Raw genomic sequence first — 20,246 nt, 5'->3', positions numbered from 1 at the left:
CAGGGCCCGGGGGTACGTTCTCTCTCATGAGTGTGTGCATGCACACACATACACATGCATATATATATATATATATAATCATGAGCTAACCTTAGAAGTAAGTAACGTCCATAGGTAGAATTATGATTTCATAGATAATACAATAAACCTTGATTAGAATAATACAAAGGCTTTAGATTGTGATATCACTAAGCTACAAAATTAAATAAAATTTTAGGCATACTCAATAGGGTGTTTTATAAAAAACTCTAAAAAATAATAATAAAGGCTGTTATATTAGCATTTTTGTGTTACAATAAACATTTTAAAAATATAGGTAAAAATACCATTTTGATCCCTACAATTTGGGATTACTGTTAATTTGAATCTTAAATTTTGGTACAATCAATTGGTTTCTATTGTCAACTCATTAACAAAAATTGATTGTGCAAGTTGAAAACCAAATTAACTGTGACTCCAAAATATAATGATCAAAACTATATTTTTGCCATATGCATATGCGCGCGTGCACACACACAGATATATATATATATATATATATAGAGAGAGAGAGAGAGAGAGAGAGAGAGAGAGAGAGAGAGAGAGAGAGAGAGAGAGAGAGAGAGAGAGAGAGAGAGTGGTAGTAGAAATATAGTTTCTAGGATAATTCAATGAGCCTAGATTAGAATAATACATTATCTTTAGGCCACAAAATAAGACAACAGTTTAGACCTACTCCATATAAATATTATTTAGGAGTTGCCTAACATAACTCTTAATTAAAAGTAGGTCCTAGTTATCTCAATTGGTGAATTTTTTTTTTTAAAAAAAACCTTGATGAAATTTCTTACTAAAAAAATAAAAGATATGACCTCAAATCCTGCTTACACTAAAACAAATTAGTATTTTAGTTTATTTGTAAAGAGTAATTATTATAAAACAAATGTCATATGATCAAATCTTGTCATGAGTGTACAAAGTACTTATTAAAAATAATTTAAAAAATTGAAGGGGAAGCCAGCGGGAGGAGAAATTATACAGTCCGCTGGTGGACCACGTCATTTGTCCACCATATCCACTAAAAAACTCTCATTTGTTTAAAATTGTTGAGTCAGTAATCAGTTTCTGTTTAAAAAAATTTTCTAACTCGGTAATTTAAACAAGTGGGAGTTTTTTAGTAGAATGGTAGACCACGTCACTTATCTACCATAAGGATCTTATAATGTCTTCGGCGGGAGGGTGGGGGGTTGTGGCTAATGACACACCCAATTGAGGAGCGTGAGGTAGGAATATCTCGTAGGAAGCATATTAGGCGGGGACAGAGAGGAGAAATAAATAACATGGAAGTTGAAGCAAAAAAGAAATTAGAGAAATTAGTAGTGGGAGGAGCGGAATCCCAGATTGCTGTTAGCGTTTGATAGGCTGGCTGAGTTAGCACCCTGTGAGACTTGAACCTAAAATATATAAAGAAAATGTAAGAATACAATTTGTTTTTTTGGCACAATTTTAAGATAGTAAATTATGAGTGATGGAAAAAAAAAATAGTTAATTTATATGAAAGTAACGCATTACTACTCACAATTTGGCACGTTCAGACCTAGGACAAAACAACTTCACCTTACCCGTTTCAAAAAAAAAAAAACTGGCCCTACCTTTCTCTATTATTAAGTGTTAAAAGCTGAGCATTTGTTAAATCAGTTGATTTGAAGAAAAAGATAGAAAATCACATTACCATTATAAGTGTCTGGGGAGCATCCAAGCTAAAGAAGAAACACTTTTAACCCATCACCTTATGTTTTGGCTTCTTTGATTTATTTATTTATTTAATGGGACTTTAGGCACGTCTAAACTGCCCCTAACTTTAATTAAGTGCTTGTTTTGACCCCTAAATAACTTTATGGCCCTCGGATTATATAACACCAGATGACTAAAAACAAAATCATAATGGTTCTTTCATTTCATTTGTAATTCTTACAATAGCATATTTCTTCACTGAATCTATTAACTCTAACTGTGGTTAAATTGAAAAAGACTTCCAACATTTAAAATCTATATCAAAACACTCATTCCAAACTCCCTCATCAAAACACAAGCTCTCTATATGACTTCAAAATCAGTATGTTTCAAGTGCTTATGGGCTTCAAACATACTTGAACTCCATACTTGGGCTTTATTGTGAGAACAGTAATAGGAGCATGACGATAATTCTCTGAAATAGTGAAGCTAAACCGCGAGATCAACATGGCTAATATGATCTTAGCTTCCATCATGGCAAAAGCTTGGCCAACACAATTTCTGGGGCCTGAGGCAAAAGGAATGAACCGGCCAGGTGTGAATGACTTGGAAGCAAACCTTTCTGGGTTGAACTCATTTGCATCTTCACCCCATAATTCTTTGTTATGATGAATTGCAAGCACTGGAATCCATATTGATAGACCCTTTGGGATATGCAGGTCACCTAGCTTCAGATCTTCTAATGCCATTCGAGGTAGAACTGTAGCTGGTGGATAGAGTCTAAGAGTTTCATTTATTACCATATTCAACTGCAAAGACAAGTTTTAAAAATTGTGTAAAGATTATAAAAAAAAAAACCATTTAATGAAAGCAAGAATATTTCTAATCAGATAATATGAGAATTGAGAAATAGATTCAAAGATAGGATTTAGTTCAATGGCATTGATGGATCTATTTTATGAGAAGAATTAGGAATGAAAATCCTTCCTTCTGACTTGTAACAATTTTAAATAAATTAAATTAAATTAGACATTTTATGACGTTATGTCACTAATACAACTTTTAAAACTCTGCCTACAAAGGCAATGCCAGATCCTTTGACCTATTTTGGTCTCCTTTCAATACCAACTAAGCCACTAAAAGAATCATTTCTGACTCTCAAAATTTTATATTAGGTTTGTCCACTCAGACTCTGAAGTGGGGACTGGGGAGTAAGTAATGGAGTGCACTAGCTAATGTCCTCAGTTTTCCTTTTTGGATTTAGTTTACTAGGGGAAGGAAAGCGGCGCTATGTCCATCGCACATTTTTATTTTTTATTTTTTACTACTATTGAAGACCTAAGACTTGAATTTGATGTTAGCCAAAAGGTAGAGAAAGTTACATAAACCTGGACCTGTGTGATAAAAATTAGAAAATAAAATAAAATAAAAACCATCATTTTCACAATCAACTATAAAAACATAGCTACCAACTGATGGCACATAAGGAGGGTTCTGGACTTCTTCAATACCATTTTGATTATTTTAAGAAGTTAAACCCATGGTTGACATTACATACAAATCAAAAGTGAATATCCCCGAGTTTATGACTAAAAAAAAATAGTAATTGGCTAATTGCTATTTGCTACTAGTGCAATAGTGCTAGAAGTAGGATCTGTTAGGTACTATTTGTTTTTGTGAAATAGCTATTTTTGGTTAATGTATAGGAAGCACTGTTTATTAGGGCCTTAGGGGCAATGGCAAATTGCCAATTGTCGCTACTTCCTTATGTTTTTAAGAGTATATTTTACATGTTTTGTCTCAATCTCATGTATATTTTATTTTGATTAATACATAATAAAAGTAGTATTAATGATGATACTATGGGAAAGTAATGTTATTATAATCAAAATTTATCACTTCACATATAAAAATAATTGTAATCCTAGCATAATTCAATTTCTTGGAACTCCACCCATTATCATAATAATAAAAATCATTTCTTGCTTACCAAGGTGAGCTTGGAAAGATGATCAACAGAGGGAGTTTCACCATTGCAAACCTCCTTCACCTCAGCTCGAACTTTTTCCTGCCAAGAATTGTTGCTGGCTAGTAACATGATGGCCCATGTGAGTAAGAGGGCAGTAGTTTCATGTCCAGCAAAGAAGAATGTTTTGCATTCATCCATGATCAGCTGTAAATTTAAGCTGAATCCACTGTCTTTATTTTTTTGCATCTCATTAAGGAGCATACCCAGCAAATCATTCCCATATGAGTTGCTCCGACCAATCTCTACACAGTCTTTTCGGCTTTGAATTATTTCCATCAATAACCTCTCCACCTCCATCTTCAATAATTTTATTTCTCTATTATATTTACTAGGAAAATACCTGAAAAAAATCATAATAAATAAATTAAGGAGTTTGAATTTTTGTATGCTATGCTAGATGACTTTTTGTTTTTTTTTTTTCTTTAAGGGGTTGGTTTTGCTGACGCATTTATAATGATTACGTGATAGATGATGTTCAGTTTAATGGAAAAATCCTTAAAAATATCTCAGATATTATAACTCTTTTAAAAGAAATAGACAGAAAATAAAAACTACATAAGCTTAAAGTAAAAAGATGGAATCTACAAAAGTAGAAACAAGAAAATCAGATCACGTGAAAGACATATCCCCTATCTATCAAAGGTAGAATCGTCTAAGGTAAAAAAAAAAATTTTAAAAAAAAAAAAACATGGAATTGATATCAAAGACATGTGCGCATGACTATATATCTATATATGTAACTTACCTACTTCCGGGAAGGTATAAGTTGCGAGTTGCTTGGGCACAACGCCGTTGCAAATCTGTCAAAAGGTGGAATATTTGTTTTCCTTTCTCATAGCTAGTATCAAACTCAGTTCTAGATATTATATCTGCAGTGAGTCTAGTCATGTATTCACCAATTTCCACCTCTGTTTGGCTTGATTCTACAGCATTTTGTAGTGATTGGACTAATTCCTCAGTGCATTTCACCATGTACCCCGCATAACTCTTCAGAAAAATGAAAACCAACCATCAATTTGTCACATTCTTTATTCGAACATTTAAAAATAAAATAAAATGATTTGATTTTTGAAGTGAAAAGTGGGGTTGTGGCAATATTGCAATATCATTGAGAACAATTTTCAATCTTATCATATATTATTATACCTTGAGCCTGTCTCCCATGAAGGCCGGAGCAACGATGTGACGCTGATGATACCAATCTTTGCCGTTAGCCATTAATACACCTCTCCCAATGAAATGTTTGGATCCTTGTTGTTGCTGCCATGACCTACCGGACATGGTGCTGTACTTGGACAATAACTCTTTTATTAACTCAGTCTCTGTCAGGCACATCCTTGGCTCCACCCCATTCCAAAATATAAATCTCTTTCCTAATATTGCAAACAAGCTAGTATGAGGAAAAGATGAACAAGTTTTCATTAAAAAATAACAATAAAAAGAAGATACACACATACATATATATATATATATACATCGGGACTAGTGTTCATAGGATGTTGAAGCCAAACATACCCACGTGGAGAGAGAAAAAATTATTGACTCTTACAGAAAGAGTACTTTCCTTTCCTCTTCCATAGAGGATGTGAACCCCAAAGTACCATCGCGATTAGAGCTCAGATGGTTAAGTACAAACTATAAATATATATATATATATATATGCAAAGTTTTATGAGGGGAAAATGAAAGTAGCTAGCTAGCAATACCATATTGTTTGGACCACGCGACGTAATGTGGTAAAAGGCGACCCACGATGTCATGGTTGATGGAGTTCATGTCATGGGAGGTAGTTTTGGCTACAAAGGAGGCCATGTCCAAGACGTTGCCTATGAGAGGCCGACGTTTGGGGCCACGCACTCCTTGCTTCTCCATGATTTTTTTGATGCGTCTTGGGTTTAGAAAGTAGCATGAGAGAGTGTCATACGCAATTTTAATGAACAACGATAGGAATATGGCCAAGAGAGTTGTGAGCAGCACCATGGCCATGGTGGTAATCAAAGACAAAAGCTTGCAGTATCAAATCAGTCTACCTAATTAGATAGTAATAGTATCTCACAGAGTCCTGCTGCAGAGAGAGAGAGAGAGAGAGAGAGCTAGAGAGCAAAACCGGGGGTTGTTTGGGTTAGTGAACCGAGAACTAGAAGGCTAATTTATAAAGCTAATAGACAGAACCAGCATTAATTTATTTTTATTTTATTTATTATAGTACGGAATTTTCTAAGTTTTATGGTCCTATTAAATTATGTTGGAAGAAACAAAATTTTAAATTTCATAATACTTATCTTCCCAAAATCGGTAGAAGACTAATTAATACATACTATAGAGCATCAATCAAAAAACAAAATACATACTATAGAGCAGAGCATCATAAAAGATAATATTATTCAACCATTTGAGTTATAAATAATAATAAAAATTATATTCTTTTAAATTAATCTGACATCCAGACTTTTCTTTTTAGAATGATCTGACATCCAGAATTGGTTCTCAAAATTTTACCCTTTAAGAGTACACAATGCGTGGAGTGTCAATTAAGGGAGAAATTATTGTGTACTTTCAAAATATCATAAATGCGTACTTCTCTTTCTCATATGAATGGTGGGTCTCATTAATTAAATTCATGGTGGGACTCACTATTCATGTGAGAGGGAGAGTGCGCATTTACGGTACTTTAGAAGTACCTAATAATTTTCTTAATTAAGGGGCTGGATTAATGCAGATCTTGGTAGGTTGCTTATTTATTTTGTTTTGGAAAGTAAAATCCACCTTGTTTTGGCAAGTAACTAAATAAGGATTCCCATCATAAATTGTTATGTCATTTGGCAACGTTACTGTAAGGGTCCGTGCAGTTAGAAGAGTAGAAAAGTGGGAGGATGAAAAATCGTGTGAAGTGTCAATTAAGGGGCTGGATTAATACAGATCTTGGTAGGTTGCCTATTTATTTTGCTTTGGAAAGTAAAATCCACCTTGTTTTGGCAGGTAACTAAATAAGGATTCCCATCATAAATTGTTATGCCATTTGGCAACGTTACATAAGAGTCCGTTCGGTTAGAGGAGTGGAAAAGTGGGAGGATGGAAAATTGTGGGAGAATAGAAAATATTTAGTTTTCTCTCTTGTGTGTTTGGTTAGAGGGGTGGAAAAGTAGGAGGGTGGAAAACTCTTTTGTTTGGTTAGAGAGAAAAAGGGAATGATGGAAAATATAATTTATATAAATTGACTAGTATACCTGTGGGGGGTAAGAGTTTTTAAATAAACAAATGGGCTTTAGGCTTGATCAATTGGTACAAGTTTGTTTTTGTCATTGGGCCCCTAAGCCCACGAGTCAGCCTATACTGCAGGGGTCCGAGGAGTTGTCCGAGGATGAAGGCCTCCTCAGACAGGTCCGCCAAAGACCCTAGGATTTGCCAAGAAGGTTATAGACAGAATCTTGGAAAAACTGATGGGTAAGAGGGTGATCCAAGCACCCTCTAAGATGCGAGGATATAAGATAAATATCTAAGGAAAAGGCTGGGACCTCCACATTAAAGATCCTGCATCTACCAACTAGCCGCATTAATGGGAAAATGGCCCCTGAACAGTAGAATTCAGCTCTCTGGCTATGGTTCGAAGACTTTAAAAAGGTGGCGGATGGGACAAGTATCTAAGGGAAAGATTTGTATGACACGTGGAGGAGCCAGTGTAGGAGAAGCATATAAGGAGGCAAGAGAGAGAGAGAGAAAGGGATGGGCATTTTTCTTCTGCTAAACAAAAATAGGAACTAAGGATTGTAAAGTTTAACCTAGAAAGAGAATATTTATACAAACCATCATCGGCTTACGTCCGAGGAGATCTATTTGTTATATTCATTCATCATTTGTACGAATTGTAACATTCCAACCTGTTAGTCGAACTTCCAACATCCCGAACCTAGATTTCAAACTCATACTCTACAAATTTTATTGTATAAGGCTCATTGGGCTTGAGCCCAACATTCGTTTTTGGGTTCGGGTACAATTGTGCACTTACAATACCCTTGTTACATAATACGTAAGAAATAGATTTATTTGTACTCATTGAATAATATAAAATTTACCACATCATATATATAAATTTATATTTTTATTTTTATTGTTATAATGTAAAAAATTATAATAGTGTACATATAAATTTAATTGGGCAAAAGATTTTGTAACCAGTAAAAAGGTGGTTACAAAATCTGCTGGTTACAAAATCAGGTCACATTGAAAAAAAAAAAAAAAAAAAAGATCAGGTCACGTTGAAAAAAAAAAAAAGAGAGAGAGAAGAGAACCTGGACCCGTTGGTGAAGGAGATGAGAAGAGTAAAGTGATAAGGATGTTGTGGGCAAAAGTCATCAAGTGGGATAGGTGAGAAGAAGGCATTTTTGTAAAAGTGCTACTATAGCACTTTTCTCCCCAGATTTTCCTCCCGATTTGGGAGGAAAAAAAATGTGGGCACGGGAGAGAAAAATTCCCCCCAAGTTTTCTCTCTTTTATATTTTCCTTCCCAACCAAACAGTGAAAAACAGCATTTTCCACCCTATTTTCCTCTCTCTATTTTTCATCCTCCCTATTTTCATCACAAACGAACACACCCTAAGTTTGTTTGGTAGGCTATAATAACTCATTTAATTGAATAGTTTTTATTTTTATTTCTTAAAAAACAATTCATATGTAATAATTAAGATTCAAATCTTCTATTTTCTCAACAAAAAAAAAAAATTCAAATCTTCTAGAGTTCTTAGGTTACTTTATCACATTGAGTTCTTCTTCTTTTTCTTTTTCTTTTTTTGAGGGGCATACAGAGTTCTCTTAATCTCAACGTTTTATTTCAAAATAAATGGTTCACATTATTCCATGTTATTAATCCATTAACAAAAACCTTAAAATAAATGGCACTTCAGTTATTAAAATAGACACTTTAGATTTTGAGTATATTTTAGTTTTTAAAAAATTAAAGAACTCAGATCTAAACCCTAATTTCGTTTATGTGCCGACACCTTAATTTCACCAATGTCAACATCTTCCTCAGAATACATATGGAGAGAAGTTAAAAGCATAGGTGTCAAAGACTCTCTATAGTAGTGACAATCAAATCCATTTTCTCCAACGTACCTTTTGACAATCTTCCCTAGTAATTCTTGAAATATAATTTTCCCTCTTTGACCCTTTGATTTTACTGGTCATACAAAAAAGGATTCTATGGGGGTGTTTGGTAATGCTGTTCTAGTAACATTGTTTGTATTTTTTAGAAATACATGTAGGTGAAAAAGTATGTGAAAATACGTGTAGTGTTGTTTAAACACTAAAAACTGTTGTTTGAAATGTCTTACCAAACACCCCCTATATTTTTAAAACAAAAATATTACTTTCAGCTATGGGAAGGCAACAAAATTTTCTAGATCCTTCACCATAGCACGAGCTCCCGACGACCGCTCGGCCCACTTCAAAGAAAGGCCTCCTCAATAGAAGTGCCGCCAAATGTTCTGTAGTTTTGGCAGCAAAATTTCGCCGAAGACAAAAAAATCTAAGTTGTCCATGATGGTGATTGGGGTTCAGATCTAAGTTGTTTAATTTTGAAAATTAAAAAATCTGAGGTGTCCATTTTTGTAGTTGAAATGACATATATTTTAAGATTCTTAATGACATGTTATAATCTAAACCATTTATTTTAAAATGAATGGTTGAGATTAAGAGAACTCTATATGATAGATTACCTTTTTTTTTTTTTTGAGAAACTAGTAGATTACCTTAGGAACTCTAGATTACCTTAGAAACTCTAGAAGATCTAAATTCGAATAGTTATTCCTCCTTAAAATAGTTGTAATAACTATTCCTTAGTGCATGTAATAGGTTTTAAAATTAATATATTTTCAAAAATATAAATTTTCCTTATACCTCATCTTTTAGAAGTTTTCCATATGTAATAATCAAATTTATGAATAGTACTAGTTACTCCATTACAATATTTTCTATTCCTAGTAATAAAGTTTACCAATTTTAATGTAATCTCTATTCAATATACCGAACATGCCCTATGTATATTATAAGATTTTTAACAATATATATATATATATATATATTTTTAATGTGTCAATCATAGTTATTAAAAAAGGACAAATTTCTTAAGGTAGGCCATTAACTTGGTAAACCGATACATAAGAGTTAGGTTACACATGTGAATGAAGTCACACATTGAATAATAATAATAATAAGAATGAGTAGTTAATAAAAAATAATTAAGCACATACCCATTAAGCTTAGGCATTTTTGGGTTCAAATGTGTCATGTTATATTAATTATTCAAGTGGTATTAGAGTCCATGGTGGTGCGGGGCAAATGTGGCAAGGTTATTGAGGTTCCTTTCTTAGTTGGATCGGGAACATGGTGTGTGTACTTAAAACCCTTTCGCAAATAGGGCAGTGCAGGTCCCTTTTGCAATTGGAGCGAGGACGGTATATTGAACCAAGTGTGCCCATAAAGCCCACAAAAAGATCTTGGAAAAGGCCCAACAAAAGAGTATTATAGCCAATGGTGCTAGCCAACTATGAAGTGTGTGGTTCCTATTGAGAATAAAAAAGCATGCAAAGTTGACACGTGGAAGTCCATGGATGATGCACTAAGTGAAAGGAAAAGGCCCATTAGGCAAGGGAGAGCAAGTAGAACTTGTTCATGGTTCACAAAAAGGTCTCGAAACCCATAGAAAGGTAGAAACTCACACGTGAGGGGGAGACTGTTGGGTTAAATGTGTGAGTGAAGTCCTACATTAAATAATGATGAAAAAAATGAGTAGTTAATATAACTTTATTGAGTACATACCCATTGGCCTTAGGCCTTTTGGGTTCAAATGTGTCTCCATATGTTATATTAATTATTTAAGGAAGTTCCTCAAGGTATTTATCCCCCTAACATTAAGTTGGTTCGATTGTTTAGTTAGACTATGAATCACTAAAATCTCGTAAAATCCACTATAGGTCCATTGCAGTACCATTATTTGAATGAGGAGTGTAATGAGAACTAAGGATTTTATAGTGAAGTTGATGTTGGGAATTTCAATGAAGATAGAGGTTTAAGTTTTATCTCTCGTAATTAATGGTAGAAATATAGTGAGATATGCAATATGCATAAAATGTGATTTTGGAGTATGAGATATGCTTTTGTTAAAATAATTTTAAGTAATGTGATAGGATTTTATTTAATAAAAACATGGTTACAATTTTATGGCATTATTTTATTTTATGTTTTCTAGTGCTACTTGTGAAATGATTTTAGTTTGTAATTTAGACATGCCTTTTTCAATTTACATATTTATTTTAACTTATTTTTATATATTTTTTTTTAATTTAACTCTACAATTTGACTAATGACTTATTGTTTGAACCTGTGACTTGACTCCTAGACTGGATTAATGTACTGTTTAGATTTAATAATTATGTAATCAATAATCCGTATAACTCATGAGAGTGTTTTATATAATATGATTTTGTCTTTAATTTTTTTTTATCAAAATATGAAATTTGATAATCGTTAATGAAGATTTATTATGATTTTGTTTATATATGGAACTATAGATTCTACTATTTAAGGAAAACATTATGTGCCAATATTTTAACAGAATGTATAAATTTAGAGTAAAATTTAAATTCAATTAAAGATTATATCATATGCTATACTATATAATAAAATTTTGGTTTAGAAACAGTTGTTGCGCAAAGTGGATAAACTATAATTGCCACATGATTGCACCAAATAGCAGGAATTTTTTGGATCAAACAACAACTTAATTGTTCTTACCTCTTTATCAATTTTTTGAATAAATATGAAAACCTAATTGTTGTCATCAATTTTTCTTTTTCTTTTTTCTATCCTAAAATTCATCTCACAATATTTCTACTTCTGCCTTTTTAATTAATTTATTTATTTAATTTAAGTTGAAGTGTCACAATAAATTTTTAGTTTTTTTTTCTTCTTTTTATATATAGAAATATCACCTTCATTTTAATTTTTTATCAACTTTTTCTCAATTACTTTATCAATTTTTTAGATAGAGACAATATTTTTCATCTACTACTTTACCAATTTTTTGGATAGATAATAAAGCCTATCAGCTTTTTTTTTCTTCATTCACCTAATAAAGGGTTTTATCTTCTTTTTTTTTTTTTTTAACTTTACGTTAAGTGTCATAATTTGTTTTAGTTTATTTCTTTTTCCTATCAAAATTTTCTCTGAACCACTATTTATAATTCTAATTCCTCCGTTAATCAGAAATCTATCTTCATCACCAAATGAAATTCTCTATCTAATGAAACTCTTCAAAGTTTATATATTATTTATTTTTCTTGGTGTAAGGGCGCTGAACCTCCCTTTAGCTTCCCCCCTCTCCCACCCTAAATTTTTGAAAAATTTCCCTAATATACATAGTATTAAAATTTTGTTAATATTAGACACTAAATTTGAATGGCTGATCTCCCAAAAAATAAGAGCTCCCCCCCCCCCCCCCCCCCCCCCCCCCCCCCCAAAAAAAATGATAAGCTAACCCACTGGCCTCCAAAAAAATAGTTGTCCAAATGATCCCTTAAAAAAGAAGGAAAGAGTTTTTATTAAAAACAATTTGTCTACTTTTTAAACTAAAACAAAGTATTGATAGAATAATGTATCTCCTTTTTAGTTTTTCACTTTTTCCCTCTCTAATTTGATTAATTTTGGTCATTGAGTTCAAGTAGTGGATTTTTATTCAAAATAATTTTATGTTGGAGATCTTTTAAAAAAAAATGGGGACTAAGTTTGGAGTGATTCAATGTTTGGAGTGATAATACTAAAAAGAATAAGACAAAATTTTGAAAAACACAATAAAATATTGGTGATTTTTTTTGGGTACATGTTTATGGCAAACTAGGCAGACTTTGAATACTCAAAAATTTTATAAAGATAATAAGTTCTCTATGTGTGTATGTATTTTAAATTATTATTATTATTATTATTATTATTAATTGGCCCCCCAAGTTAAAATTTCTAATTCCACCCCGACTTGGTGTAGTCAAATTCACCATCCCAAATCCCTACCAAAAGGTCACTACTTCTTCTTTGTAAAAATCCTCTTAAGACTTTCAAGTAGATTTTGTGCTTTGTTTTTGTTATATAACTTCATTCTTTCTCATTTTTGTTTGTGTATTTCTAAAAAAAAAAAAAGAGGACAGTTTCTTACTTATAAATATTTTTCGTAATATTTATAATTAATTAAAAGAGTGCAATAAATATTTGTTTTAGCTAAGTATTGCTCCCAGCCTGTTCTCTTTAAACCTCGACGGTTGAAGATGTGTACAGTCCCACATTCACTAACCTCTGTCGGATCGGATTTCTTTTTTGAACTGTCAATGCTAACCAATCATGCCTTTTATCGTTAGAGCCACCTTTTTTTAGGCGGATAAAAGAGTAGAAAGTGCAGCACATTTTCTAAAGTTAGATAAATTATAAGTTTGCTTTATGAGCTATGTTTTAGAGTTTGATTTTGTCCACAAATTGACGGTCAAATTTAGTTCATAGACTTTCGAGAATAACTCAATGTCACCGTTACCCTCACTGGCCTTTTAAAAATGAAATGATTTCCTTGAAATTATTATATCAATCAAATGACTCAACCTATATTTATTTTGATCTTCATTAAAATGTGGACAAAAAAATTCGATGGAGACACAATTTATATAATTTAGTGATTAACCACTTTGGATTGCTAGAAACTACAAGGACCATAATCAAATCTTCAAGTGATCTTGAAGTTTCCAAGAGATCAAATTTGTTGTCAACAATCAATTTGCATGCCGAGAAGTTATTGAAGAGAAGTATTTGGTGCAACATGTTGCTAGTAAGAGCTGGGAACTCGAATATACGAACAATTACTTATGCTGGTGGTTTTGTAACTTGTTATGTATCGCAACTATTTTCATATTGGAAATTTGGAATCAGTTTACTTGGTGTGAACTCAGAGTTTTCCCATGTTGGGTTTTCACTTCAGGAATATATGATGGTCTCTATGTGCATGTGTTGGTGATTTATATGCTGTATTGTTTACCAATGATGTTTACCGTACTAAATCATGACTAATGAACTATTCCTTTTCTTCTTTTCTTTTTCTGAGAAAGGACTAATGAACTATTGGGTTAAGTTTGAAACTTTGAATTGGTCAAAATCAGTGGTAAACTGTGCTAGGGTCTAAAACACATTTTTTTCATAGTTGATAATAGAAAATTCTCGTTCTCTCCCTTCACTTGGTTGCTGCTCTCTCTTAGAAGGGTGTTTTGGCCTTCGTGATTTTGCTTCTTGATCTAGTAATTGATTGATCGAGCTGGTGATAATGTAAACAAAGGTGTGTCATGGACGTTTCTTTAGAGCTTGAAACAACGTGAAATAATCACATAAATGTCTTTTTTTTTGTTGAATTCATCCTGAGGCAAATAGAAATCCAATTACACTTTACTTTTTTTGATAAAAGAATTACGCTTTCCACTTACACATGCATTCATAAACTAAATAAACCAAATAAGATGATAGAAAAGACTTTGACAAGGAGCCCTTAGTAATAAGTTACCATCATTGTACTTAGACTGAAAATCGACTCGTTTGAAGGACAAAAAAAAAAAAAAAAACTAACACAAACAGAAACACACACTTATTGATTTGGATAAAACTTAAATACAAATATTAAAATATTATACTTTAATTTTTTTTAATTATATTCAATTATATGTTTGTATTGCGCTCATTGTAGCAAAGATTTTCGCTACAAACAATTAAATTCAACCATGTATAATCAATATGAACAAAAAGTTGAATGAAATTGAAGACTATACCCAAATTTAGGCCTTCAATTTTGCATTTGAAATTGAAAGGCCCAAATCGTACGGTAGATCATTGTCACTTTAGCTATTGGTTTCCGCAAAAGGCCACTAGCATGTGAGGGTTTTTGGTCTGGGGTCAAAATTCAAATAGAACAAAAGGGAAGGGATGCCTTTTGACTTTTTTGTATCGACATAAGCTTTTCATGGTGCATGGATATGAAGTGCATGTTTTAGTTTTACAACAAGGATCGTCTACGATTCTAGTTGAAGTATTTAATGTTGTCTAATTCTTAATTTCATGGCTGTTTTTGCAGATATGCCACAAAAAAGGTTTTGTGATAAATTGTGTGATAAATTTTTTCTCCAACAGAACCCCTTGTCCCTACAATCGTAGGCCAATAGTAAAAAGTGTAATAACAAATACAGAGAAGAATGAACATGAATTGCCTATTTTATTTTATTTTTGAAGGAGGCCTAAGTGTATTTTAGTCTTGCAAAATTAGTTAACGAATTCCATTGCAAGATATAGGCTATATAGCTAACTTTGTATTTATGTTGGTCTAAACCACAAATTAATACATTATGCACTTCACAGAATCATGGTAAATGGCAAGTAACCTCAAGGAAAATGGCAAGTTTCATAAAGCTTCCTCTTTTTTTTTTTTTTTTTTATATTTAATAAAATGGTTATGACTTATGAGATCTCTTATATAGACTTAGATCACAATTACTTATCTAAACGTACACACGCTAGAGTAGTAAAATACATCTGCAAAAGCATATGTTGATGCAAATAAAAGTTTGTCAAATTTGTTAAAAATTTAATGAACACAAAGAAAGTAATACTTGTTTTATTGATTTGAACGTATATTAACAAACTACACCTACCAAATCACTACAACTAAAAAAATATAAAATTTAAGCCACAAGAAATAGACCACGTCTACCTTAAGACAATAACCCTCGAATTTACACCCCCCCCCCCCCCGGCCCCACACACACAAAACTCCATAGTTCTGAAAATTGAATTGTCTTGGAAGCTACAATACTCTTAAATAAATAAAAGAACCCTAAGGCTACCAATTGCATTTCTAAGGAGACTAGGAAACACCTAAAAACCCTAATTCGAGTTAGACACAAAATTAGGCTAGAAATTATAAATAATTACCAAAAAATTCAAAATTGGTAAAATTGCAAAATTAAATCCGACGGGATATTATTTTGACTTTTAATTTAAAAGTTATAATGAAAAGAAAAATTACTATGAATAGCAAAAATGATTATAAGAGCCTAAACAAAGGAATTTGTTTGAAAAGTGGTGTAAGTTGTGACCAAAGGCAACAAGTTCTGATCCTTGCAGCAATTCCCTTCAAGTCACCAAATTCTGTCCTTAGCTTTCATGATTTCTACTAATACTTTTCTACTTCTTGAATTTTTTGCTTGTTGACTTATGATAGTCTTTGTGCTAAAGGAAAGTTTGTGTTCTCTGTTTTATATCAATGTTTTTAGTGATATTCCACTTGATTTTACAATAATACATTATACTAGTTTTCTAAAATTCTATTTTCTGTATCACGCAGTAATTTAGAGATAGCAAAACATAAGATTACGTTAAAGATGAAGAATATTGATTTATAATTAACACATAAGATTGTATATTACAGCATATAGAACCAACACAATGCTAGAAAAGTGAAAAATTATTGCAAACAGAATAAAAATTGAACATTGAACATCTCCTTATTTTTTACGTGAGAACATTGCTTAAGACATGGTACATGCATATCAATGATAATATGAATAAATGACTCAATTTAGGAGCTACTAGAAGATCGATGTCCATTTAATTTCTTTGACAATGCTGTCCAATGCACCTAAGTCTTCTATATTCACCCAAGTGGATCAAGAATCATACGAAGAACCCAACCGAAAGCTAAAACAACATAAACCTTTGCATTAAGAATTAACCAGAAACGATGACTTTGCTCTAATATAATAAAACAAGACTTGCTAATTCTGATAAGGGGGTAGTTAATTAGAATCAGTTTGTTAAGAATCTGAAACGTATTGATTGACTTTGGATATGTTCGATCTTTATGTAATATTATTGTGCTAATCGGACAGTGTTTATTGGTGAGTCGGTGCGTAAAAACTATCCAAAATTATAGTAAACTGGACAAAAGGTTACTTTCTTAAAAGCAAAAGTTATATGAATTCAAGATATAGATGCAGTTAAAAAAAAATATTAAAAAACTGGTCATCTTTGGCGGAAAGGGTACCTGCTAATGATTAAGTACACATTTCTTCTCCATTTACATTTATGAGAGAAAAAGAATGGATTTGTTGACTGAATCAGTCAAAAAGGTTGGGAGAGGAATGGGACATATACATTTTACTAGTCCATGCATGAAACCTTTAATGAAAACAAAGAAGGAACATATTCCTATGGGGTTGGCTCATTGGCTGCCCTTAAGAGGGCAGTGACGCAGTGTACCACAAAGCTTATAAAATGTAAAACAAGGACTAAAGGTTTATTCGTATCATGTTGATGTATAATATATATGCTTGTACGGTTGAGATGGGATTAATCACAAAAATCATGGACAAATTTTGATGGATGGCCTACATGTTTCTATTCTGATTTTTGAGCAGTGTTATAACTACTAAAGGTTTACTACTTCGAATTTACAAATTGATGTTTCACCAATTAAAGAGAAATAATTCTAACATTCAATTATGAGGTGATTGAAGCCTACTAATCACAAATACTAAAACTTGTAGTAATTTTAGCACTTTCTTTCTTTTATGGTAATATTAACTTTGGAATTTAGGCATTCAGTCATATGTTGGTTGTGTTTCTTGTATTTGTACATATAAGTTAATAAACTGTGGGCTGGTTTGATTATGTCCTATCTTACATTACACCACCCAAAATAACTAGTCCTGCACTTGATTGGTCTTCTTTTGGGCTTTTAAAATATATATATATATATATATATATATATATATATATATATATATATATATATATATTAGTGAGAAGATAAATTTTGAAATAATTCATTGGAAGAGGGAATTGGAAATAAGTTTTGTGGAAGGCAGTAGAATTCCATATTTGCCACTATTTTTACTGCTATATAAATAATGTTTTCAGTTTAGATCCATTAATTTTCAGCTCAAGCCCAACAGTCCATGGGCTTTGAAACCAGTCTAATGGGAAAACTGTCTGATACACAATTATATACGTAAAAAATAGGCGAAACTATACTATCGGTCCCTGAAGTTTACCTTGTGTGTGCAATTGGTCCCTTAAGTTTGAAGCGAGTACAATTAGTCCCTTAAGTTTTAAAACTGAGTTGTATTGGTCCTTTTACTAACTGTTGTTAATGGTGTTACTTACGTAGCTAACGGAATAATGACTTGACATTTTTTTAATGATGTGACATGTTTTTAATTAAAAATTCAAAAAAATAGTTTGCACGATAGATGAAATTGAAAATTCATATTTGAATATTTGGCACAACTCATGCCTCCAACTCTAAAGGACAAGATTAAAAAACTTAAGGATGAGTTTGCCCAGGGCGCCTCTGCAGCTCCTAATTATGAAACCTTGAAGTCTAGACTCGACATGTTGATGGAATTATTAAAAATCAAGATTGATTCTGCAAATAAAAAAAAGTATGCCAGATTAAAGTAGCAAGTCAATAAAAAGTTTGTCGAAATCATGAATCGGCCCTATATGAAAGAAAAAAACAAGGCACTGGAGGATGAAATTGAAAGTTCTGGGGTGACTGCGGTCAAGATTTGGACCCTGAGCTGAAGGAGAAAATTGTGCAGAGGAAGCAAGAGATAGAGTTGGAAATGGTTGATGCTATAAAAGCCCTGGGTTTGGATGTTGCGGCTGTGAGGCCAAAAGCAAAGGAGATCAGTGAACAGATTCTAATACAAAAGCTGACGTTGTTGTTGATGATGTGTAACCAGGTCATCAAGCATCCAAAGGTCCCCAAAAAATTCATTATGATTTTTCAATTTCATCTCACGTGGAAACTAATTTTTTTTATTTTTTAATTAAAAACATGCCACGTCATTAAAAAAAATGTCAAGTCATTATTCTGTTAGCCAGGTAAGTAACACCATTAACAACAGTTAGTTAAAGGACCAATACAACTCAGTTTTAAAATTTAAGGGACTAATTGTGCTCGCTTCAAATTTGAGGGACCAATTGCGCACACAGGGTAAACTTCAAGGACCAATAGTGTAGTTTCGCCTAAAAAATATCCTTTTGTTTTTATGTTTTACAAACCAATGTTACCAATTACCATGAAGTGTTAAGTATTCATCTCAAAAAAAAAAAAAAAAGTGTTAAGTATTAGCACTCCAAGCACCTTTCCGGCTTTGCTTAACTCACTATATGGGGAATCTTAATATAGAAAGCAAATCTTTTTCTTCTAAATAATAATAATATTAATAATGACTATAATTATAAATTAAAAAAACAAAAACAAAAACAAAACAGACAACTGATTAAGCAAACATTTCATATCTTTTTTTTTTCTAAGGTAAATATTTCATATCTATTTATATCGAATTTCTTCTGCTGCATTATTTGTTGGTATTGATCTTTGTTAATTATAAGCAAATGAACAAACTTTTACAAAGCTGAGCTCTAGGCTTAAGAGACGGCAGGACCACGATAAGGCCCGCAAATCTAACCTTCACTAGTAGTTTTGCTCAGGGAAATTTTTTCTTGTCTTCTATTTAATAATTAGGAAAAACTTCCGTTCAGTATTCTAATGCACTAGACAAGACACAATGTAGACATGCTTTGAGCCAAACCCTAATAATAATTTCTAATAAATTTTGTATTACTCCATGTAGGGATGCACTTCTTTTTTGATAATTTGATAATTATAGCGAGAAAGAGATGATTTGAATATTAAATGTCTCTATAAAAAACACAAGTATGTTCCAATCAGTTAACTTATAATAGTCTTCAACGCAGGAATGCATTGTTTGTGTGTTTTGTCTGACTAGATCTGAACTCAATATGATAAGTGGACTGCCTACAAGACATTGGGCGCTCCATCACATTGCGTTGGGCTCCCCAGCTAGAGCATTGGGGCCTTATAAGTTTTTATTAGTCCACAAACTCACACAAGACAGATCCAAACCAATCCTGCCAGGAAAAAAGGATACTTCAAATCTTGAAAGAATTCCTTATAACTAAAACCAAAATGCCATGAAATAACTCATTGCTAGCTAGTTGATTATAAGCACGAACAAATTTACCGATCCTAACTCGATTATATAAACCAATGCAGCTAATTAAGCAGTTTAATACATTCTCACAAACAAATCTATCTATTAGAAGTATATGTGATTAAATGATTAAATTTATTATATTCTAATAGCTTATATTTTTAAGATAATCGATAATTTAACACTATCATATTTAAAGTTTTCCTGCTATAGTGAATAAATCTTGTAACACAAAAATTTGAATTTTGTTTCTTTTTAATTTTCTTATTTTATGAGTAAAGGAGGACAAAATTTAAGAATGCAAAATATTGGTTGGCCAAGATCATCACATCCATAAAGTTGGATAGTAAACATGGTTATTGGCCCATCAGTATTACAATCAAAAGCCCAACGGGATTTACAAAAACCGGAGC

The 20,246-nt window shown here is 32.2% G+C and overlaps 1 protein-coding gene across 1 annotated transcript; it reads right to left on the bottom strand.

The window, feature by feature from the left end:
• Positions 1 to 1,907: 1,907 nt before the first annotated feature.
• LOC142622499 (cytokinin hydroxylase-like) lies at positions 1,908 to 5,848 on the bottom strand. The gene is made up of 5 exons (XM_075795978.1): positions 5,449 to 5,848; positions 4,889 to 5,115; positions 4,488 to 4,729; positions 3,704 to 4,082; positions 1,908 to 2,522 (listed from the first exon to the last, which is right to left on the bottom strand). Exons 1-5 carry the CDS (start codon positions 5,726 to 5,728, stop codon positions 2,103 to 2,105), a joined length of 1,548 nt encoding a protein of 515 aa, XP_075652093.1. The 5' UTR covers positions 5,729 to 5,848; the 3' UTR covers positions 1,908 to 2,102.
• Positions 5,849 to 20,246: the final 14,398 nt, after the last annotated feature.

This window comes from Castanea sativa, chromosome 1 (genome assembly GCF_040712315.1).
Source record: "Castanea sativa cultivar Marrone di Chiusa Pesio chromosome 1, ASM4071231v1".
NCBI lineage: Eukaryota > Viridiplantae > Streptophyta > Magnoliopsida > Fagales > Fagaceae > Castanea > Castanea sativa.
Note: the sequence above shows the minus strand (reverse complement) of the source record. Positions and strands in the feature narration are given on the sequence as shown.